This window comes from Onychostoma macrolepis, chromosome 05 (genome assembly GCF_012432095.1).
Source record: "Onychostoma macrolepis isolate SWU-2019 chromosome 05, ASM1243209v1, whole genome shotgun sequence".
NCBI lineage: Eukaryota > Metazoa > Chordata > Actinopteri > Cypriniformes > Cyprinidae > Onychostoma > Onychostoma macrolepis.
The window spans coordinates 30880048-30905784 of record NC_081159.1 but is presented as its reverse complement, the minus strand read 5'-3'; the positions used below and the strand labels follow the sequence as shown (position 1 = coordinate 30905784).

The 25737-nt window shown below is 41.9% G+C and overlaps 1 protein-coding gene across 5 annotated transcripts in view; it reads left to right on the top strand.

Moving 5' to 3' along the window:
- The window catches only part of LOC131540594 (serine/threonine-protein kinase PAK 3-like), a 411671-nt gene that overhangs the window by 291210 nt on the left and 94724 nt on the right, over positions 1-25737 (top strand). For all 5 annotated transcript variants that reach the window (XM_058775623.1, XM_058775619.1, XM_058775620.1 and 2 more), the window contains 2 exons: positions 19595-19759; positions 19865-20039. In XM_058775623.1, the coding sequence (XP_058631606.1) occupies positions 19595-19759; positions 19865-20039 (340 nt within the window). The remainder of the gene's footprint in view (positions 1-19594; positions 19760-19864; positions 20040-25737) is intronic.

Sequence of the window (25737 nt, the reverse complement as noted above, 5' to 3'; positions counted from 1 at the left end):
ATCCTGCTGGAAAATGAAATCAGCATCTTCAAAAAGCTGGTCAGTAGAAAGAAGCATGGCGTGCTCCAAAATTTCTTGGTAAACGGGTGCAGTGACTTTGGTTTTCAAAAAACACAATGGAGCAACACCAGCAGATGACATTGCACCCCAAATCATCACTGTGGAAACTTAACACTGGACTTCAAACAACTTGGGCTATGAGCTTCTCCACCCTTCCTCCAGACTCTAGGACCTTGGTTTCCAAATGAAATACAAAACTTGCTCTCATCTGAAAAGAGGACTTTGGACCACTGGGCAACAGTCCAATTCTTCTTCTCCTTAGCCCAGGTAAGATTCCTCTGACGTTGTCTGTGGTTCAGGAGTGACTTAACAAGAGGAATACGACAACTGTAGCCAAATTCCTTGACACGTCTGTGTGTGGTGGCTCTTGATGCCTTGACCCCAGCCTCAGTCCATTCCTTGTGAAGTTCACCCAAATGCTTGAATCGATTTTGCTTGACAATCCTCATAAGGCTGCGGTTATCTCGGTTGGTTGTGCATCCTTTTCTTCCACACTTTTTCCTTCCTCAACTTTCTGTTAACATGCTTGGATTTGCAGGTGTTTTGAGTTGGTTAGTTGATTGGCATGTCACCATATTCTAATTTGTTGAGAATGTGAATTGGTGGGTTTTTGTTAAATGTAAGCCAAAATCATCACAATTAAAAGAACCAAAGACTTAAACTACTTCAGTCTGTGTGCACTGAATTTATTTAATACACGAGTTTCACAATTTGAGTTGAATTACTGAAATAAATGAACTTTTCCACGACATTCTAATATATTGAGATGCATCTATATCTATATATATCTCTATATATATCTATCTCTATCTCTCTCTATCTATATCTATCTATCTATCTATCTATATATATCTTTCTCTATATCTCTATATATCTATATCTATATCTATATATATATCTATATCTATCTATCTATATATCTATCTCTATATATATATATATATATATATATATATATATATATATATATGGTGGTGGGCCACCAGGACCAAAAAATGCCAGGGCCGATTTTTTGTCCCAGTCCAGCCCTGAACAGCGCCCAGAGTTGGGATCCGCAGACAGTTGCCGGTGGTGCCGCCGTGGTTCACCGCAGCACTGTGCTTCTCGTCCGGTGTGTGACCGCCTTAAGACTAGATTAGGAATTAGCAAAGATGACTTTTAGAAGATGACACTGTATGACTGTAAGCTAGGCTGGAAATTTGTTTTTTCCCCCGACGTAGGGAGAGGGAGAGCCTAGGTTCAAAAGTCATGGTTCGCTACTGAGATATATATATATATATATAAAGCTGCTTTGACACAATTTGTATTGTATAGTGTGATATATATATATCACTCTATACAATACAAATTGTGTCAAAGCAGCTTTACAGGGTCAAACATGAAAAAGTTGTACTGATAAAGCAAGTGGACAATAGAAAACTGTCAGTTTTTCAGTTAAAGTCAGTTCATTGTTGATTCAGTGATGTTATTGTCCAGCTCAGTTCAGTTTTCTTCCAATAGTATCTGTGCAATCAGGTCAACAATATTGCCAGAAATTGTGTCCCCAACTAAGCAAGCCAAAGGGGACAGAGGCAAGCAACCAAAACTCCATTGATGACAAATGCAGAAAATAAGCTTGGGAGAGGCCAGGCTCAATCGGGGTCCAGTTCTGTTCTGTCTAGATGAAACCAGTATTGTATGGTTTAATTCCAGGCTGCAACGCAAGTCAGATTAAGCATAAGACTTGTCTGGTTCTTGTGGTCTTGTGCCGACGAGGTCTTTACCGGGGATCTATCACTAGGACTCATCTAGTTGACATGGTCTCCGCTGACATTCAGGGCTGTAGAGGTTGTTTCTAGGTGCTGATCCACCTGGAATGCGGATTAGCTACAGTGACAAAGGAGGCCTACATAGACGAGAGATTGTGTGAAGCGATTAGAAAATATCCTCATTTGTACAACTCTAGCATGAAAGAATACAAATATATTTATATGGGTTTTAACTCGTGGCGAGGGATTGCACAAACACTGGGCAAAGACGATACATACTGTCAACAAAGGTGGAAATAAGAGCTACAAAAACATTAAAGGGACGAAGAGACCTGGCTCCATTAGGCCAGGAGAGGTATTGCAATTTGGAGCAAAGCGCATGCGTACGAGTCAAATGAAGTGTACTTTGCAATGCTGTGCGCATACGCTAACGTACACGTAAAAAAAAAGAAAAAAATTCTTAAGAATAAAACAGACATTGTAAGAAGAATGCCATCTACACTAATTTTAGTAAAGAAGTACATTTGGGTGTTATGGGAAGTGTTCCAGGTTCCGGTTGAACTAATTAATGCAGCATAACAATCCTTTAATGAATTTGAATTATATGTGAACACTTTAGCTCTGGCTAAAGTGTCGCACTTTAACACACGGCTGCTTGGATGCTTAGGCCCACTGGCACGATATGAAGTATCGCCAGGGTAATGTCCAAGTGATCAAGTGAAAGAATGTTACAACAAATGCGCCAGGCAGGGCCTGGATTGCGGTACGGACAAGCTATCAAGGGGTGTGGTGAACCACAGGGATTGAGGAATATACACTTTAACTGTCTATATGATTTGGAGTGTATTTGACAGGGCAGAAGTGGGCTTTACAGCTGAAAAGAGACATCCTCTCAAGCACAGGGAGTGATATGGTATATCCCCAGAGTTATGGAATCTTTGTGTCTAGCTTCTCAACAGAGCTCGTCAGCACAAGATGTGCTTTCTCAGTAGGTTAAACACTATCTCCAAGGCCAGGGCTCCTTCCACTAAGGCATCTTTACACACAAAAATAGAGCGTTTTCACAAATTAGTCCAGATCACAGTGCAAAGACCCATCTAACTGTCCAAAACCAATCATTCTTTCCTTCCTGTAAGAGTGTTTTTTAACTGTACATCCTTCACATTGAAAGTGTATGTGGCTGCTATAAAAGTATTCCACACTCACAAATGCAAGAATATGTAAGAAACATTTATGCAAACCTATAAAGGAGGGAAGGTTAGGTTAGGCCTGCCACAGTTCAAATATTACTATTGGGCAGCTAACCTAAGTAGTTTTACATGGTGGAAAAAGCGACCTCTTAATGCAGATAGTGATCCATCCTGGCTTAGAATGGAACAAGCATTTTGCAATAAAATGTGTCTTGCTGCTCTCCTTAATAGTCCTAGAATTGACCAGGCCTTATATGATAATAATTTTGCTATACATAATGTGCTGAAAATACAGTGGTGGCAAATTGTTAAAACAATAGTATTTTCACCAGCTAAAAATGGTTTTAAGACAGTTATTTCTATCTTTTGCTTTCATGTGTCAGTAGGAAATATTAGTTTACATTTCCAAACATTCTTTTTACCATTAATTGGAATAATCCAGTAAGATTTTTTTTATTTTGTATTTTTTTTTTTTTTTTTGCACAAGGAGTCTGACAACAGCCAGTGCTTCACACAGAGATCTGATCTCATCTTCATCCAGTCTGTCTGGAATTGCATGAAGAAACAGAACAAATGGAGACAGACTAAATCCAGAAGAACTGTGGCAACGTTTCCAAGATGCTTTAAGAGACCTACCTTGTAACCTTCCCACTAAGAACCACCTAGTGAGACAAGCCACAGATAAATTTGAGGGAGGAACTCAATGGCCAAACTTTTACTTAAAGGTAAAAGTACATAAACACCTTAAACATAAACCCCAAAAACACAAATATACTTCTGATACTGTTTGGTAATGAAGTTAAAAAAACAACATTAACCGACCATTGTCCTCTGTAGAGTAATTCCAACTGCCAGGAGCTTAGAGTCAGTTGTACCCGTTGAAGCAATTCAGATTAGTTAAAGAAATGTCCTGTGAATGATCCAAACAACAAAGTGAAGAAGCAAAGACTTGATAACACTGTCCTTAGTGTATAGAACTCTCGGGTTCCATCCAAACGCCAAAATGATGAAGCAAGGCCTTGATGCCACTGTCCTCAGGGTATAGAACTTTTAGGTTCCAGGAAAAACAGCAACATAGAACCACAAAAATTGAAGATGGTATATAAAGAGTCCTTCTATAAACAAGACATATAAACTAGCATTAGCATACCACTTAGAAACCAAACAGGAGTTATAAACATGAAAGACAAAATACAGCTTGCCCATGAAATAACCACATATAATACACCCATTAATTGACGTAATCCAGAGGGGGGAAAAAACACTTACTAGAATGAGCTTGAAACCAAAGTTTCTCAGTCTGGACTCTGAACAGTTTGGGTGAACCAAGGGAAAAAAACCATGCTTCCCCTTCCCCAAACAATACTCACTTCTTCTCCCCTCATACCTGGCTATATACACGGGAGAATGCCACCTAGAGCCCTCCCCCTGGTGCACACCACAGAAAAAAACAGGAACCAAACTCTGGGTGGTTACAACCTGCAAATCTGCTTTAAACGCAAAGGATGGTCACACCAAATGTTCATTTAATTTAGTTAATAGAAGTTAATTGATAAAGAAAATCTGTGCCTAAAACTTTTAACAGTACTGTAGCTTTGCAGATAGGTTTCTTGAAGAAACCAAAAGATAGAAACAGCAATATATAGAAATAACTGACTTAAAAGCATTTTTAGCTGGTGAAAATACTAGTGTTTTAATAATTTTGGCCACCATTGTATGTAAACCAATTAAACCATATTTAAAGGTTTCCGGCATGTACCTAGATAGTCCTATATGTCAGAATCATGCTTTTTCTCCTGGTTTGCTTGATTAATGTTTTACACAATGGGAGTAGAATGGCATTCAAAGAATAAAAGATCTGTAGATAGATGGGATATTTGCCTAATTTCAGCAACTAAAGAAAGCCTTCAATATCAATCTCTCTAATTTTTTAGATACTTTTTAAGTTAGAGATTTTGTGAAGAAGAAAAAAATTAATGACTCAAAACAATGTACTTGAAGAAATTAATTAATTTAATCCTTTGCACCAAGAAGCAGTATTAGATGTATATAGTATTCTATTAAAACAAGGAAGTTAATGAAACGTCTCGGTTACGTATGTAACCCTCGTTCCCTGAAGAAGGGAACGGAGACGTCACGTCGGATGACCGACGAATTGGGATCTCGCCAGAGAGACCAATCCACTTCGAGTGTAACTAAACGAGCCAATGGACATTGGCATGCGATCATTGCATCCAGCTGCCGCTGATCACAGCGTGAGTATAAGAGGCAGCGGGTGCACCGTGACATTCATGCTTTCGCTGAGGAGCCGAGCCGGTGACCCGGCCGCTCAGCGGTGGTACAGCAAACTGTGGCGGCGGGGCGTGGCGTCTCCGTTCCCTTCTTCAGGGAACGAGGGTTACATACGTAACCGAGACGTTCCCTTTCAGTCGGTCACTCGAGTCACGCCGGATGACCGGCGAAATGGGATCCCTACCAAAACGCCACAGGAGCTGCCCTTCCAGTGCCCTGTGTAGACCTCTTGATCCTTCCTATAAGGCAGACGATAGGACCGGGCTCTACACAGAGAAGGTCAACTACTGTTGTTCCTTGGACAACCCAGACAGTAGGACTTGGAAACACTGGGAAGCATGCCCTTCCGTTTGGAAGAGGCACACTGCGAGTCACCTCCTCCCAGAGGGGTTAAGTGGCATTTAGACATGTGAAGTAACCCCGTGAGGGCCCTATTGCACATGGAAGTCTCTGAGATGGCACAGGCTGCATCACTAGAGATGGCAGAACGTGGTCTGCCAGGGGAAACACGGCTCTAATAAGCATACCGTGGAATACACATATGGGATCCCGGAAGGGTCTCTCATATGGGCACTAGCCTCACATCAGATTTCAAGAATTCATTGGCTGAAAGGCCTGGCGCCGGACGCTCCGCCACGTCCGGACGCCGGAGTGCTGGAGGACTCGACAGGGTTTGCCTGGTTAAGGAACTCTCTGGAGAATTAGGCGAAAGAATGCCGCAAGCCGACTCTGAGCCAGGCCTCTCAATGCCACTACCCGTTTGAGGTGAGAACACAGGAGGAAACCGGTTCGACACGCAGGCTATAAAACCTAGCGAACGTGTTAGAGTCGCCCAACCCGCAGCTCTACAGATGTCTGCTAGCGAGGCACCACGAGCCAGCGCCCAGGACGATGCCACACCCCTAGTGGAGTGAGCACGCAACCTGAGCGGGTAGGGCACACCTTGTGCTTCATAGGCCAAGGTGATGGCATCCACTATCCAGTGGGCCATCCTCTGCTTGGAGACAGCCTTCCCTTCTGCTGTCCTCCGTAACAGACAAAGAGCTGTTCTGAGGTCCTGAAGCTCTGAGTTCTATCCACGTACTGTCGCAGTGCGGCGTACAGGACAGAGCAAAGCTAGGGCTGGGTCTGCCTCCTCCAGGGGCAGCGCTTGCAGGTTCACTACCTGGTCCCTGAAGGGAGTGGTAGGAACCTTGGGCACATAGCCGGGCCGGGGCCTCAGTGTTGCACTGGAGTCAGCCGGCCCAAACTCAAGGCACGATTCGTCGACCGAAAATGCCTGCAGGTCCCCCACCCTCTTGATCGAGGCCAACGCAGTCAGGAGCAGGGTTTTCATAGAGAGAAACTTCAACTCAACTGACTGCAAAGGCTCGAAGGGGGCAGTTTGTAGGGCTCTTAGCACCAATGCCAAATCCCAAGAGGGTAGGGAGGGAGGCCTAGGCGGGGAAATAGCAGCAACATAAACCTTAAGGGTGGAGGGGGACAACCTACGCTCCAACCCTTGTTGCAAAAAGGAAAGCACGGCTCTGATCGAACATCTCCGGGGGTCCTCACGGTGAGAGGAACACCATTCGACGAACAGGTTCCACTTCAGCGCATAGGCCCGTCTTGTGGACGGTGCTCGTGCTGAAGCAATAGTGAGAGCTACCTCCTGGGGCAGATCACCTAGAACCTCCGCGTCCCGTCCAGGGACCACACATGGAGTTTCCACAAGTCTGGACGCGGGTGCCAGAGGGTGCCCCGTCTCTGAGAAAGCAGATCCTTCCTCAGAGGAATCGGCCAGGGAGGGGCTGTCGCGAGGAGCATGAGTTCCGGGAACCAGGTCCTGTTGGGCCAATATGGAGCCACTAACAAGACCTGCTCCTCGTCCTCCCTGATCTTGCACAGTGTCTGTGCTAGCAGGCTCACTGGGGGGAACGCATATTTGCGCAGGCCCAGGGGCCAGCTGTGTGCCTGTGCATCCGTGCGGCGTTGCCTCGGACAGGGAATAGAACCACTGGCAGTGGGTGGTTTCTGGAGACGCGAACAGGTCTACCTGAGCAACTCCAAACCGACTCCAAATCAGCTGGACCGCCTGGGGATGGAGTCTCCACTCCCCAGGAAGTGCCGCTCGAGACAGCTCGTCGGCCGCCTGATTGAACACTCCTGGGATGTGGATGGCACGAAGGGACCTCAGATGCTTCTGACTCCAGAGGAGGAGGTGGCGGGCGAGTTGCGACATGCGACGGAGCGTAAACCGCCTTGCCGGTTGATATACGCAACGGTCGCAGTGTTGTCCGTGACGGACCAGAACGCCCTTGCCCGGGCGCCCTCTGAGGCGGCTCAAGGCAAGGCGTGCTGCCAGCAACTCGAGGCAATTGATATGCCAACGCGGTTGGGGACCCGTCCACACCCCTGACACTGCGTGCCCGTTGTACGTGGCTCCCCAGCCGGTGGCCGAGGCATCCGTGAATACCACGGCATGCCTGGATACCTGCTCCAGGGCACTCCTGCCCGAAGGAACGAGGGATCTGTCCACGGGCTGAAGGTTCTGCGGCAGGCCGGTGTAATCTGAACCCGGCGAGTACCGCGTTTCCACGCCCACCTCGGGACTCGGCCATGGAGCCAGTGCTGAAGCGGTCTCATATGGAGCAGACCGGCGGAACTATCGCCACAGCTGCAGCCATATGCCCCAGGAGCCTCTGAAAGAGTTTCAGTGGGACCGCCGTCCTGCCTGATAAAGTCTTGAGGCAGTTCAGCACCGACTGAGCACGTTCCTGGGTGAGGCGTGCTGTCTGGTTGACGAATCCAACTCCATGCCGAGAAAAGAGATACTCTGCGTTGGCACGAGTTTGCTCTTTTCCCAGTTGACCCGAAGACCCAACTGGCTGAGGTGCCTGAGCACCAGGTCCTGTGCGCACAACTGCTCTCGAGACTGTGCAAGTATGAGCCAGTCGTCGAGGTAGTTGAGGATGCGCACACCCGTTCTCTCAGGGAACAAGGGCCGCCTCTGCGACCTTGGTGAAGACGCGAGGCGAAAGGGACAGCCCGAAGGGCAGGACCTTGTACTGATATGCCCGACCCTCGAACGCAAATCGCAGGAATGGCCTGTGTCGCGGGAGAATCGAGACATGAAAGTACGCGTCCTTCAGGTCGATCGCTGCAAACCAATCTAGGGACGGACGCACCCAAAGATGCGTTTCTGCGTCAACATCTTGAACGGCATCTTGTGAAGTGCACGGTTCAAGACTCGCAGATCCAAGATCGGTCGTAACCCACCGCTTTTCTTGGGCACAATGAAGTAAGGGCTGTAAAACCCCGACCTCATATCGGCTGAAGGGACCGGCTCTATCGCGTCCTTCGCCAGCAGGACTGCAATTTCCGACGCAAGACAGGGGCATCGGCGGCCTTGACTGAAGTGAACCGGATGCCCCGAACCTGGGGACGCGGGCGAACTGAATCGCATAGCCGAGTCTGATGGTGCGCAGGAGCCACCGAGACGGACTGGGAGCGCTATCCAGGCTCCGAGAGACCGTGCCAAGCGGAACCAACGAGGCCACCGACATACCAGCGGTGGGGCAGCGAGGTGGAACACAGGGACCCGGCCCGGAGCCTGTGACGGCTTGGCCTGTGATGGCAGGGGCGGGGTCTGGGTGTGCAGTGTAACACTCACCTGATTCCTCCTCGTGAGGGAGGAAACACAGGAACCCGGCTTGAGGCTTGTGACAGCCTGGCGTGTGACGACTTGAAGCGGGGACTCGAGTGCTACCACCCTTACCTGGTTCCACAAATGGGCAGGAGGGGTGCTCTTGGGCAACCCACTGCTGCCTGCTGGCGAGAGGAGAAGGAAGTGATCCCGTGATGCACGGTTCACCACTCTCCTCCTCTTGAGACCCAGAGATTGAGAAAACTGCTCTTTTACTGATGTTTTGGGTACCGCTGGCTGCTGGGCCAGCGGCGGAACAAAAACAAAACTAAACAAAAGATTCTCCGCCCGGCCCTCCTCCGGGGGAGGGAGTGGTGCGGTCACCATCTCCCGACAAGCAGTCTCCACCATCTCCGGGTCACCCGTCTCAGGGCCTCTTGCACTTGCCGCCAGGTTTGGCGGGGGCCTGGACGGGCTGGGCGTCCTGCCTGCGACCGGCTCCACGACGCTGCCTGGTGGAAGGCTGCTGCGGCTGCGCAGGAGCGGGGGCAGCCGCAGGGGGGCGCCCACGGCGACGAGCAGGCTGAGGGGCTGCAGCCGGAGTGGAAGCAGCAGGTTTCCTCCGGCGCATGATGTGTTTGATCGCCTCAGTCTGCTTCTGGGCTGCCGAGAACTGCTGGGCAAAGCTCTCGACAGCGTCACCGAAAAGGCCGGTCTGCGACACGGGAGCATTCAGGAACTGTACCTTCTCCTGCTCCTTCATGTCAGCAAGACACAGCCAGAGATGGCGCTCCTGGACCACTAGCGTGGACATCGCACGACCCAGAGACTGTGCGGTCACCTTCGTCGCTCGAAGTGCGAGGTCCGTCGCAGCACGCAGCTCATGTAGAACCGCCAGGTCGTGACCACCCTCGTGCAGGTCTTTCAGGGCTTTGGCCTGGTGGACCTGCAGTAACGCCATGGCGTGAAGGGCAGAAGCCGCCTCCCACAGGCTCTATAAGCACTGCCAGTTAGACCTGGCGAATACTTACAGGCCCGCGAGAGACACGGGTCACCCGCAGAGTGGTAGCGGCTGTTGGACATAGTTGCATGGCCACAGACCGCTCCACTGAGGATGCCCGCATACCCCAAAGCGGCCCCACCATCGAGGGTGGTGAGGCGGAGGAGCCACAAGATTTGTTTCGGGCAGTAAAAGGTGCCTTCCACGATCTTGTAAGCTCCTCATGCACTTCCAGAAAGAACGGCACCGGAGGGGGGCGCTGAGAACCAGCGCGACCCCCACCGAGAAACCACTCGTCCAGCCTCGAAGGATCGGGACGCGGTGGAGGATTCCACACGAGCCCGACATTCTCGGCGGCCCGGGAAAGCATAGCCGTCATCTCTGGGTCTGGCTCGGACAATGTTACCACACCCGAAGGGGGCAACGCAGCCGAGTCATCATCCCCAGAGGGCGACTCGCTCTCCGATGCAGCGACCGACATCTGGTCGTCAGGGGGAGCACCGAAGGAAACAGGCGGTATACCCCGCTCTGCAGAGGTCCCAGCCCGCTCCAACGGCAACCCCACCGGCTGCGGAGCGCCTGAGGGGTGAGGAACTCCTCTTGGGGAAGCCCTCACTGTCACCCTCAGATCACCTCTGACTCCACCGGATACAGCGCCGCCCCGGGAACGAACGCTGGATCGCGGCAGAGGCAGAGGGACTCCGCCATGTTTGACATAGCGGAGTCTATTATGCAACTCCGAGATGGTCATGTCCCCACAAGAAGAACATGAACCATCCACGAAAGCTTCCTCAGCGTGCTGAATGCCCAGACACGTGAGGCAGCAATCGTGACCGTCCTGAGGCGCCAGGAAACGACCACACCCAGAAACGCACGGGTGATAAGACATCTTTAAAAAGACGTGATCACCCGTGTTGCTCTTTAGAGAAATTTGCTCTTTATTAAGTGCTGAAGCACGCAGGGGAGCTGGCCACCACACACTCCGAGTGTGACTGTCTTCACGGGAATCGACCTCTTCTCCCGTGAGACCGCGACCACCGCTGCTGCGCTGTAACGCCCGCACTCGCTCGCTCTTCTCACTCGCAGGATAGGAGAGCAGCAGTGATTCACCACCGCTCGGCTCCGAAGCGAAAGGATGAATTAATGCGGTGCACCCGCTGCCTCTTATACTCACGCTGTGATCAGCGGCAGCTGGATGCAATGATCGCATGCCAATGTCCATTGGCTCGTTTAGTTACACTCAAAGTGGATTGGTCTCTCTGGCGAGATCCCAATTCGTCGGTCATCCGACGTGACTCGGAGTGACCGACTGAAAGGGAACCACAGTTAAGCAGGCCTGGGAGATAAAAAAATTAGGTCTAGAGATAGATTCAGACAGTTGGGAAGAAGGCCTTGAGAACATACATACTTGTTCAATTAATGTAAGGCATAATTTAATTTAGTTTAAACCCTTGCATAGAATATATTTATCTAAGGTGAAACATTTTTACAGCGGTTTCTCCATTCTGTAATTGATGTAAAGTAGCAGAGGGATCCTCAGCTCACACACTATGGTTGTGCCCTAAATTGCAGGAATATTGGGAAAGCATATTTTATTGTTTTTCTAAAGCATTCAAAAAGAATCTCGAACCATGTCCAATTGTAGCTATTCTTGGGATATTTCGAGATTATTATAGAGATGTTTGATATACATGATAGGCAATCCATATTACATGGTATGATAACTGCCTGATTTTGTGCCTAATTTCGAAAAGTGGGGTATAGACCTTGTAATTTTGCTTGTATTGGAGAGGTTGACATATATCAATAATGACGAATCTGAGGTATCTGACAAAACCTGGGGAGAAATTTTAGAACATATCAAGGTAGTTGATGTAATGCATTCATAGCCAATGTCACTTATTAACCCTTAATGAATGTTTTGCCAATCATTATTACATATTCGGGACTTTAGCGACCCGGACTTATATATCCAGCATGGATGGATCTCTAACTACTGCAATAGCACAAAACTATCTTAATATTTTAAGAACAATTACAGAAGAATAAAATAAAGCATATTTTGTTACCTTTTGAAACTTAAAAGGGTTCAATTTGAGCAGATGATTTTACCAGCACTGTCATCGTGAGAGCGCACTTCCACAGTACAATCAGCATCTGCTTCATATTCACGATCTCATCCATATTCTCAAAACTATCGTTTTCAATGACTTCATATTCAATATTTTTTATCACTGGCAGCTTATTTACCACATCCAGCATCAAATGGCAATGACATTTATATTTCATTGTGTATAGTAATTGCTCTGCAGTAAAGCCATTCAAACCAATTCAATTTTTTCTGATGATATTCGTTTGTTTTATGCCTGCAGTAATTATGAGTCAAACATCACATCATCATTGTGTATCAAACAGTGCCACCTTGAGTAAAAAAGATGCATTGCATGTATTGAGTCATCAGATATGTAAATATAGTTGTGGGCAGAAAAAGAAAATGCACATTTACATAGCTCTTTTAACAAAAACAAATTATCAGAAAACAGGCATTCTTTTACATTTTTTTTTTTTCTTGTTATATTGTTTATAATGAATAGATTGAGGAATACTAAGAAAGTTGATGTCTAACTTTAAAATATGAAGGAGGGAGAGGGTGGAAAATGATGTACCGGGTCGCTAAAGACCCGAGGTATGCATTTAAGGGTTAATGCTAAAGTTATTAATAATGAAGTGTAATCTGTATTCATTGATAATGTAATTAATATTGTACCTAAAGTATTATTTGACAACCAACAATAGTCAAGATAATGCGCTATTTTTGTATTGTACACAGTTATTATTACAGTTGTCATTCTCATGAGTCATTTTATTTTATTGGAGCCCGACAGATTCGCTCTACGACGTACGGTTTTTCCGCAAAATTGAGTTATGTCCAAAACCTACTTTTATGAACTAGTCCTTGGTTTTTCGCCCGATCGGAACCAAACCAGTGCAGAAATATTCTGTGGAGGCTGAATATCAAAATGTATATAAAAAAAAAAGTTTAAATTTCGATTTTCGCGTGCAACAGCCAATTGCTAAATTTAGCTATAACTCTTGAACGAAATGAGATATCTTCACCAAGCTTAGTACACATGTGTATTCGCTCAATCTTTGGTCAAATAAAAAATAAAATAAAATTGTGCAGCTCTACCACTTGGTGGCGCAATAAGATGGAAAAACATAAAAATGGCTATAACTACGAAACCATTGATCCGATCGACTTGAAAATTGGTATGCAGTATCATAAGTGGCATAAGTGTCTATGAGGATATTCGCGTATCTCAAAAACATGGGAATTGGCCAAACAATTTTAAGCACCTATTAGACAAGGTTTATGGATGTCGATCGGAATGAAACTCGGTGGGCAGGTTCAACTCATGGCCCTAAAGGTCAAGTCAAGTCACCTTTATTTATATAGCGCTTTTACAATACAGATTGTGTCAAAGCACTTAACAGTATCAAATTGGAGGATAGAGTGTCAGTAATGTATAATGATAAGATTAAACACTCAATTTTCAGTTAAAGGCATTTCATTATTGAATTCAGAGATGTCATTGTCTAGCTCGGTTTAGTTTAAATAGTATCTGTGCAATCAAATCGGCGATAATCGCTAGAAATTAAGTGTCCCCAACTGAGCAAGCCAGAGGCGACAGCGGCAAGGAACCAAAACTCCCTCTGTGACAGAATGGAGAAAAAAAAAAACCTTGGGAGAAACCAGGCTCAGTCGGGGGGCCAGTTCTCCTCTGACCAGACGAAACCCGCAGTTCAAAAGTTTATATTTATATTTAATTTTGTTGCAATTTCTAACAATAGTAGTATTATGTAGTTAGGTATTTTATTATATTTTAGTTATTTTGTTATTTTTGGTTGATATATCTGGGGATATATCTCTGGGGGTCATCTGGGTGTCCTGGTCTCCGCTGACGATCAGGGCTGTAGACATCATCTCTTGGTGCTGATCCACCATCTGATCGGATACGGACTGAGAAACAGACTAGGAAAGAAACAGACAAATATTAGCATAGATGCCATTCAACTTACGATGTAACGAGTACATTGTGTGTTATGGTGAGTGTTCCCGGTTCCGGTTGATCTAATTAATGCAGCCTAACAATCCTTTAACGGATTTGAATAATAGAAGCGTATTAAAAGGTCTTTAAGAATTTTGAAAGAAATCGGCCACTAGTTGGCGCTAACGAGTTTTATGCCTCTGTAGACACGTGGTGTTTCCCACATTCACACAATATGCATATAATTTGATAGAGCTCCTCATAATGCACAAATGTGCCTCTAGAAACATTTCTGTAAATCAAATCGTTCATTAATTATTCACATATATGTTAAAAACTTACTTTTGCGAACTGGTCCTAGGTTTTTCGCTCAATCTTGATCAAACCACTGTAATAATATTCTCTGGACTCTCTAGAACAATAATTATCAAAAAATGTTGAATTGTGTCCTTTGATTAGCTATAACAGAATCATTTTAAAAAAGGGTCGTGGCCAGATATACCCAAAAGCCTATAAAACCTAAACAAAAACTCAAAACTTGACGAAACTTGGTGAAAACATGTGACAGATGACTCTTAACAAGCATGCAAAGTTTCATGGAGATTGAACCATAGGTGGCGCTATAACAGTTAAAAAGGCCTCAAAAACATTATTTCTATAGAAAATGACCTCAAATTGTAGAACATGTTCATATATTCACACAAACACTAGATCTTCATATCATATGATAGATCTCCACATTCTGAACAACTTTGCCTCAGGAACCATTGCTGTCAATCAAATCATTCATTAAATATTCACAATTATGTTAAAAACCTACTTTTGCGAACTAGTCCTAGCTTTTTTGCTCAATTTCAATCAAACCACTGCAGAACAATTCTCTGGACTCTCTAGATGAATAATTATCAAAAAAAAAAAAGTTAAATTTTTTTTTTTTTTGGTTAGCTATAATGGGGTCATTTATTAAAGGAGTCTGATCAAACATACCCAAAAGCCTATAAAACCTAAATAAAAACTCAAAACTTTACGAAACTTGGTGAAAACATGTGACAGATGACTCACAACAAGCATGCAAAGTTTCATGGAGATCAGATCATAGGTGGCACTATAACAGTTAAAAATACCTCAAAAACATTATTTCTATAGAAAATGACCTCAAATTGTAGAACATGTTCATATATTCACACAAACACTAGATCTTCATATCATATGATAGATCTCCACATTCTGAACAACTTTGCCTCAGGAACCATTGCTGTCAATCAAATCATTCATTAAATATTCACAATTATGTTAAAAACCTACTTTTGCGAACTAGTCCTAGCTTTTTTGCTCAATTTCAATCAAACCACTGCAGAACAATTCTCTGGACTCTCTAGATGAATAATTATCAAAAAAAAAAAAGTTAAATTTTTTTTTTTTTTTTGGTTAGCTATAATGGGGTCATTTATTAAAGGAGTCTGATCAAACATACCCAAAAGCCTATAAAACCTAAATAAAAACTCAAAACTTTACGAAACTTGGTGAAAACATGTGACAGATGACTCACAACAAGCATGCAAAGTTTCATGGAGATCAGATCATAGGTGGCACTATAACAGTTAAAAATACCTCAAAAACAATATTTCTACAGTAAATGATCTCAAATTGCAAAAAATAAAAAATCACATATTCACACAAACACTAGATCTTTACATCATATGATAGACCTCCTCATTCGGAACAACTTTGCCTCTGGGACCAATGCTGTTAATCAAACTGTCCGTTATATATTTGAGATTATTTTTAAAAAGTGATGTTTTTTATTAACAAGTTTCGGGAGGAGCACGCGCAGATAATTAACGCAGCCACTCCATCATCAGCAATCACACCATCTATCCAATCAGCTCAAGAGAGAACCCCTATAAATAATCAAAGCAGTCTTACCTCCATCAGTTCTAGTCTTTCAGCATCCCTCCACCACCCCGACTCCTCACCTTCAGCCTGTTCCTACCCCAGCATGGGGGGAACGCTCTGGGTCCGGGCTAAATGCAGAGCTCGGACCCCTCTCTCCGTACAGGGGGAGTACCCTGGGCTCGGGGGTAAGTACCGAGCTCGGAGCCCTCTCCCTGGACAGCACGCCAAATACGCATAAACCTTTACCCAGTTTATTATATGTAAGTGTGAACTCGTGAAAAAATACTTTTGTGAATAGTTGTCGGTTTTAAACTCAAAATCAATAAAACCACTGCAGTACAGTTCTCTGGACTCTCTAGGTCAATAATTATCAAAAACTTGGAACATTTGCATTTGGACAGTTATAACAGGGCCATTTATTAATGCGGTCTTGATCTATTGTACACAAAAGTCTATAACAATTACAAGAAAACTCAAAACATCACAAAACTATGTAAACTCATGCATTATGATTCTAAACAATGATGCAAAATTTTATGGAGATTGAACAGAAACTTACACTGTAATAGTTATGAAGGTTAAAAACACTTCATGTCTATGCTGTATTCCCTGAAAATGCAAATACAACCACTAGATGGCAGCAAAGGATCACTCATTGCCTCATTCTATCACTTATATAGTTCTTTTCTCAGGGTTTAGTAGGTACTGAGATTCAGATAGTTTAAAATCATCATTACATTTAAAATCACATTTAGTAAAAGCTTACCACTTCATTTATACAGACATATCAGTTTTGACAATTATGCCACATTATGATTAAATTTAAACCTGAAAAATATGATAAACAGGACACTTCCAGTAAGCATTTTATTACCTGTAAGTTATTTCAAATATCTACAGGTCCATCTCAATTAATTAGAATGTCGTGGAAAAGTTCATTTATTTCAGTAATTCAACTCAAATTGTGAAACTAGTGTATTAAATAATTTCAATGCACACAGACTGAAGTAGTTTAATTCTTTGGTTCTTTTAATTGTGATGATTTTGGCTCACATTTAACAAAAACCCACCAATTCACTATCTCAACAAATTAGAATACTTCATAAGGCCAATAAAAAAAAAACATTTTTAGTGAATTGTTGGCCTTCTGGAAAGTATGTTAATTTACTGTATATGTACTCAGTACTTGGTAGGGGCTCCTTTTGCTTTAATTACTGCCTCAATTCAGCGTGGCATGGAGGTGATCAGTTTGTGGCACTGCTGAGGTGATATGGAAGCCCAGGTTTCTTTGACAGTTGCCTTCAGCTCATCTGCATTTTTTGGTCTCTTGTTTCTCATTTTCTCTATGGGGTTCAGGTCTGGTGAGTTTGCTGGCCGGTCAAGCACACCAACACCATGGTCATTTAACCAACTTTTGGTGCTTTTGGCAGTGTGGGCAGGTGCCAAATCCTGCTGGGAAATGAAATCAGCATCTTTAAAAAGCTGGTCAGCAGAAGGAAGCATGAAGTGCTCCAAAATTTCTTGGTAAACGGGGGCAGAGACTTTGATTTTCAAAAAACACAATGGACCAACACCAGCAGATGACATTGCACCCCAAATCATCACAGACTGTGGAAACTTTACACTGCACTTCAAGCAACTTGGGCTATGAGCTTCTCCACCCTTCCTCCAGACTCTAGGACCTTGGTTTCCAAATGAAATACAAAACTTGCTCTCATCTGAAAAGAGGACTTTGGACCACTGGGCAACAGTCCAGTTCTTCTTCTCCTTAGCCCAGGTAAGACGCCTCTGACGTTGTCTGTGGTTCAGGAGTGGCTTAACAAGAGGAATATGAAATTCCTTGACACATCTGTGTGTGGTGGCTCTTGATGCCTTGACCCCAACCTCAGTCCATTCCTTGTGAAGTTCACCCAAATTCTTGAATCGATTTTGCTTGACAATCCTCATAAGGCTGCGATTCTCTCGGTTGGTTGTGCATCTTTTTCTTCCACACTTTTTCCTTCCACTCAACTTTCTGTTAACATGCTTGGATACAGCACTCTGTGAACAGCCAACTTCTTTGGCAATGAATGTTTGTGGCTTACCCTCCTTGTGAAGGGTGTCAATGATTGTCTTCTGGACAACTGTCATCAGCAGTCATCCCCATGATTGTGTAGCCTAGTGAACCAAACCGAGAGACCATTTTGAAGGCTCAGGAAACCTTTGCAGGTGTTTTGAGTTGATTAGCTGATTGGCATGTCACCATATTCTAATTAGTTGAGATAGTGAATTGGTGGGTTTTTGTTAAATGTGAGCCAAAATCATCACAATTAAAAGAACCAAAGACTTAATCTACTTCAGTCTGTGTGCATTGAATTTATTTAATACACGAGTTTCACAATTTGAGTTGAATTACTGAAATAAATGAACTTTTCCACAACATTCTAATTTATTGAGATGCACCTGTATATCTACAACATAATCTGTGTATCTCTGTGTGAGCATGCTTAGTATCTATTAAGTAATAGAATGTGTGTTGAGTAATATAGTTCAACATTTTCATTACTCTGTGTGTGTGTGGCATCATGTTCTCCATTATGAAACTGTTCTGGTGTCAGCCATACATTTAACGTTGGCTGAGACAGCATAGAAGCCATGAAGGCCTTTAAGTGCTTGAACTCCGGTAATCGATGCTTGCAGCTATATTTTTTATTATTGTAATTATCTATTTTTTCCTCATTCTTGTTGTTATTCTGTTTGTTCTGTGAAAAAAAGCAAAAACATTAAAATAAATGTCAAATAAAATAATAATATTCCACACTCACTTTGATAATCACCCAGACAGCTGAACCCCCTCGCCCTTCCACCCAACCAACTTGGGACTTGGCACTTGGCACTTGTGTTAGATGCTCAGCGGGGACCCCATTCAAGCCATTCCAATCATGGTGGACTCATGAAAGGCCTGCCAGTGTCTAAGCAAAGAGTGTTGAACTGGATTGTCGGTAAATTATATGCGTTTGTGTAATTTGACATGCTTGAGCCACAACCCTTTGCTGTAACACATGGCATGATTTTATACACTTCAATCAAGATTCTAGGAGAATGACGTTCAGTCCCACCTCATTTGGTGGGGAAGCCCACCAGTATTTTGTACTCTTCAACGCCATTGGCCAGTCTTCAGTGGCATGATTCAATAAGTCTTTAGTAGTATTTTTGAGAAAAATGTTTCCCCATAATATCAGCTCTGGTGCAATGTCTTGTGCCCTCATCTAAGGTAACCAACTTTTTCACTGGTCCTGCTAGTATCCATTTCATTATGCTTATGCCTATAATGTCAGTGATCTCAGTCCATTTGACTTTGTAAAGGGTCTGTGTTGGCAGTGCATACCAGTATAAGGAATAGCATACTAGCATACTTTCTTTTGCTGCAACGTAGTATGTATACTGGGCATAATGTGTACATGGGTGTACATCTGAGTGCATGGAAAGCACAGATGGCCTGCTACATTTAGCAAAATGTGCAGTTTCTCCTTGATGAATGAACCAGAAGTAATCACAGCCATATTGTTTGAAACTGTTACTGTGGAGTATAATCTCTGCTGTTTCACTTAAGAAGTAGTCTTGTTTAAAATTGCTAGATATGAAGGCTATGAATGAACAGTACAGAGATGCATTTGTGATATGTATGATTGTGGATCAAGCGCTCAACATTGTTTGTACTCTGTGCATGTATGTGTGTCTGTTTGGGAGCACAGCAAGGGGCTAAGACAACTTCTGAATCTCCTATTGCACCTCCGGTGTCTGAAGAAGAAGATGAGGAAGAGGAGGATGAAGAGGAAGAAGTAGATGAAGATGATGATGATGATGATGATGATGAGCTTCCACCCATCATTGCCCCACGTCCTGAGCACACCAAATCTGTTAGTACAGCATTTAAATTTTATTTTAGATATTAGATACATAATATGTTAGGACCAACAACAATCATACTAATAAAGATACATACTCACTGTATCTTTCTGTAGATCTTCACTCGCTCTGTTATTGAGTCAGCTGCACCTCCTGCTTCTGTCAAAGAGGTCACGACCCATCCAGAGTCTCAAGTACAGCCAGAGAACACATCCAGTATGCTGTACCGTCACACTGACCGACAGAGGAAGAAGTCCAAGATGACAGATGAGGAAATACTGGAAAAACTCAGTATGTAGGCAAGAGTGTTGGTTTTAGCTGCATGTATGATGGTAGAATAGTATTTAACTGTTATGAGATACTATAGCAATATTTGGTTCAAGGGCTGCAGTAACCTTAGCCTTAAAAAGGTTATACATCTGCTTATAAATGCAAAATTAGAATTAGTAATTAGTAATTACAATATTTCAATAAATTGATCAAATTGATTCTTCGTTGTTAGTTCATTGCTGTGGTATTCATGACTGACATAATTATATTGCAGTATTTTAAGTCACAATACATATAAATTGTAAAATTTGCATTTTAAGATTTCCATTTTTAAAAGATTCCTCTCAAACAGCAAATAAGAAATGTTGAAATTGCCCCTAAGTGAAAAATCCTAAAGGAATGTGGTAAAATAGCTGGAATATGCTGAAAGCCGCTTTAGATAAAAGTGTCTGCCAAATGTGTAAATGTAGTCTAAATGTCCCAAAAGGGCTATTATGATTCCCAGTAAAGTAGAATGTTCCTGTATGGCATCAAAAATAATTTCAAAGATTTTTAGAATCCAACAAAAGCAAAAAATCCTGTAGGAATGTTTGTAATTTAATTTTTAGATTATTCTTATTTGATCTCATTAGTATCCTTGGGGGTTGGTTCCAAAATCTGATGAAATTCCAATAAGAATCTGACACACATTCCTTTATGATTTTTGACTAGGAATGCAGGTCTGGTCTGCGGTCCAGATTATCGACATCACTAAGCACTAAAACAGACATAGTTCTTATAACAGACAGAGATCACTGTTCTTCCTGTACACTCTAAAAAGGCTGGGTTAAAAAATAACCCAACCTTAACCCAGCCGCTGGGTAACTATGGGACAGAACACGCGCTGGGTTGTTTTGACCCAAGTGCTGGGTTGAGCCATTTGACCCAGAATGCTGGGTTGTTTATTTAACCCAACCAGTGGGTCGGGTTAACTGTGTTGCTGGGTTAAACATTACCCAAACATTGGGTTATTTGTTGTCTCATTGCCTTGCTACGTTTATATTTACCAATATTACTAATAATAATAAATAACAATCACAAAGAAATGTAAAATTATTATTTTTCTGTAATACAATTACACAACACAAAAAATGCAACTGTAAATATCAATTTAATGAGTTTTCACATTTATTTTTAAATATTTTTTTGAATGGGTGCTATACTGTTACACATTACACCCAAAATGTTTTTTGTAGATCAGTTTCTTTAAAAAACAAAACTTTGTAAACTAGGTACTGTAGATTCCTATTCTTTGTCAACATTGCAACATCATAACACTATAAAATTGATTATTGCCACAGGAGAATCAGTCCAAACATTGTGCCATTAAACCTAAGCCAAACAAAGAGACCTACAACAGACAATACATGTGACAAAAAATTAAAATGTTACAAGTGGCCAGAAAAAACTGTTACCCTCAAATACTTCACACATGAAGGCTCATGTCCATCAATATGATATACTGCATGCTGGAGAAATTCCCAGGAAGGAAGATGTTAGTGTAGCTAACATCAAGCACAAAAAAAGGACTTGAAAAAGATAAACAGCCTCAAGCAACAAGTCCGTTTCAATGGCATGGCCTGAAACAATGGCGAAGGTGTGGGATGTCGCTGTGTCGTCACCAAGGCACAGAATGTGCAGGAATGCATCACCGTGTTGGTCCCCACCTGTTAATTACACAACACTTAGTCTTGCAACATAACTTACATTTTTACAAGTTGTAACATTTAAGTTGACTTAAATAAATAACGTTTAAGTGTATTTTATGGAAATCAGCCAAACCATCTGAGTTTTCCTGTGAACTGGGTCTGGTAAAGGTTGCTCAAACTAAATATATATTGTGTTACTGATTTAGGTTTCTTTCTGCTTACTGCACTTCTTGGTTGTCTACCTAAATTTCATCCAACCAACATGGCATAAATTATGGGGTATTTAAAGCCCCCAGTATATATATATATATATATATATATATATATATATATATATATAGTACTGTGCAAAAGTTTTAGGCCACTAGTATTTTAGCCAGCTAAATCAAAAAATGGTTTTAAGTCAGTTATTTCTATCTTTTGCTGTAATGTGTCAGTAGGAAATATCAGTTTACATTTCCAAACATTAATTTTGCAATTAATTGTAATAATCCAGTGACATTTTTGTTTGATCTGATCTGGTCATCATCCAATCTGTCTGGATTGGAATGACATGAAGAAACAGAATAAACCGAGACAGACTAAATCCAGAACAACTGTGGCAACATCTCCAAAATGCTTCAAGAAACCTCCTGCAAAGCTCATGAGAAACTCTGCTCAAGTGCACCGAGGGCAAAAGCTGCTTTAAATTTAAAGGATGATCACACCAAATGTTGATTTAATTTAGTTAATAGAAGTTAATTGATAAAGAAAATCTATTTATGACATTATTTTTGACAGCATCCTCATTTTACAGCATTTTTTCACAAGTGTCTAAAACTTTTAACAGTACTGTAGGTTTGCAGGTAGGTTTCTTGAAGCGTCTTGGAGATGTTGCCACAGTTCTTTTGGATTTAGTTTGTCTCAGTTTCTTCATGTCATTCCAGACAGACTGGATGATGGTCAGATCCAATCTGTGTGGAGCACTGGCTGTTGTCAGACATTCACTGGATTATTACAATTAATGACAAAATGAATGTTTGGAAATGTAAACTGATATTTCCTACTGACACACTACAGCAAAATATAGATATAATTGACTTAAAACCATTTTTAACTGTTGAAAATACTAGTGGCCTAAAACTTTTGCACAATAGGGTACAACGGGGCTAAAGGCGCCCTGGGGTCAAAGGCACCTTTGATATTATTTTCATCTAAACCACTAGATGGCACAAAAACGTGGCGTAGCACTTTGCAAAACATTCGCTTTTCAACATGCACGATTTTATTTGTCTGATCTTTGACGCGATCGCACGTAGCAGTGCAAAGTTGATTCTGTGCTTACTTGATCTTATATTTTATGTTTTTTCAAATGTTGTAGATTTAAGTAGCAAATGAGAATCGCTAAAAATAATACATATATTTTGAGACAAAGGCCTTCTTTATGATTTTCAGTTTTGCTTAAGATATTTAAAGCAACAGTTTTTAAATAAAGAAAGAATATGTAAAAGTATGTATTTGGGGTAAAACGCGCCTCTGCTGTTGAGGCTAAAGGCGCCGTAATTAACATGATAATTAATAGATGGCTGACTTTTCCATTTGTTCACATGACATGGTTAGATTCAGATGGTAAATATCATATATTATGTTGTTATAAATATCATATATATTATGTATGTGTCCATATTAAAGATAATCACAATGTTTAAAATTAAACCATCATATTTAAAAACAGGATATTTATCATATAATAAAATATAATTTGTTGTTAGCCTACTACTGTAAATATATTTTCAATTATTATTGAATCTCCTTCAATACTTTCAGAATCTTTACTTATTAAAATGACTTTATTTCTGTATTTTAAAATATATTTTTTATATTAACATATTTTAATGACAGTAGGCCTATATTTATTGATTTACTACTTTTTTCTTTTCTTTTCTTTTAAATTAAGCAGAAAACAGAACAAAATTTGCTAAAGTGATTGTTTTTAACAAGTATTAACTTAGACATTATAAAAAAAAAACATTATTTTAGCTGAAGTATTTGTATCAATACTGTGTGCCCCGTGTGTGGGGTAAAAGGCCCCCTTTGTCACCTCATACATTTATAAGATTTTTAAACAAAATAAACAACTTGAATGATTTATTTTCACACAAAATCTGTTGCTCCATTAATGTTCAATACAACATATATTTTTTTTTGACAATTATACATTTTAATTGCGCAGCGCAGTGAATACCACATTTTTTCTTAAGGTGGGCCTTTAGCCCCGTTGTACCCTACTGTGTATAGAGCAGTGCTGGGCACGTTACTTTAAAAAAGTAATTAGTTATAGTTACTAGTTACTTCTCACAAATAGTAACTGAGTTAGTAACTGAGTTACATCATTATAAAAGTAACTAATTACCAGGGAAAGTAACTATTGCGTTACTTTTAAAAAAATTCAAATGTCAAATAACTTTGGATGCCCCCAATATTAAATATGTTAAATTAATGAAATGGACACTAAAGAGAATAAATTATTATTATAAAACATTGTACATTAATCTACACTATGTATCTACTGACACTTAGTATCAGTCAGTCAAGCATTATAATATAATATTATGATAATTTAATATTATATGATGATAGAACTTTAGTAATTAGAATAACCAAGTATGAATGGATATTTGTCATCAATATAAAGCCGGGCTCACACTGTGCGATTTTTTTTAAATCCTTTGGGACTGTACTTGTCAGACTGAACGAACATGATGATCATGTCACACTGTGGGATCTCAGTTGTCATTAATGTCAGACTGTACGACAGTCAAGACACGTTAAAAACGGCTGCGCGCAAGAAAACTTGTCCGGAGTTTTACATTATCAACCCATACACGTCCAGTGACAGCGAACTGCACTGCATGCGGGACCGAAATGTTGGCTGTCATGAAAAGTGTACGAACGGCGGTAATACCGGCATGTTTAAGAAGAATAGTGTATGTATTCATACACACGCAGATGAAAACAGCGGCGCAACCAGTGTTTATATAAAAAATAAACATATCAGATGAATTCCGTGAGCGGAGGACAGGAGCGCCGGAATTTATGGCTGAGAGAATAATTCTCTAGCATTAATTCTGCTCATAGCTTGCCTTGAAAAACGGAGACAGATTGACATCCATCGTAGGGGTAGTCACACTGCAGGACTGTTTGCCAAATCTTCTGACACTGCCAGGTGAAATTTGATTGCAACGGCCATTAATCGGCTGTCGGTGAACATGTCAAACCAGCGATCAAAGACTACGGATTTTAGCCTAGGATTATAGGAATCTTTTAGGATTTTCAAAATTTGTCCCAGACGACCAAATCGTGGCCAAAATCGCACAGTGTGAGCCGGGCTTAAAACGCACTAAGGATTAATGAGCTGCTGGGTTCATGAATATTAATCACGTTGTCTGCGTTCGCTCGAATTGATTTGCTGAAATTAAAACAGGGACGATAATATGTGAGCGCCAGCCAATGAGATTGTCTTTGCGCATTAGTTCCGCTCACTACCAGAGAAACCGGCAGTTCTTAAAAGCCGAAGAATTCCAAAGGAACTCCATTATTTTGACAGGAAAATACAACAAAGAATATCGTTTACATGTAGCGCGTCACTTCTGCATGTTATGAAAGACTCTCTTGCTCTGTATCTTTGTTTGCGTGCATGAATGTGAGAGAAAGCGACGGCGAGCCGTGCGCCTTCACACTAGAGTTTATGGTACGTCAAATACAGCTACACTGCGCATCCATTCAGATGAACTGAAAAATTAAATTCTAATAATATAATATAGTAACGCCACATTTTATTGTCAGTAACGGTAACGGCGTTGTAACAGGGGAAACAGTAATTCGTTTGATTACTCTTTACTGAAAAAAATAACGCCGTTAGTAACGCCGTTTATTTATAACGCCGTTATTCCCATCACTGGTATAGAGTAGAAAAAGTAAAAGAAACTTACAGGTTGTATGTCAAATGAATGACTTCCAGGATTCTGTGGTTGTGGGTCTGAAAACCTTTC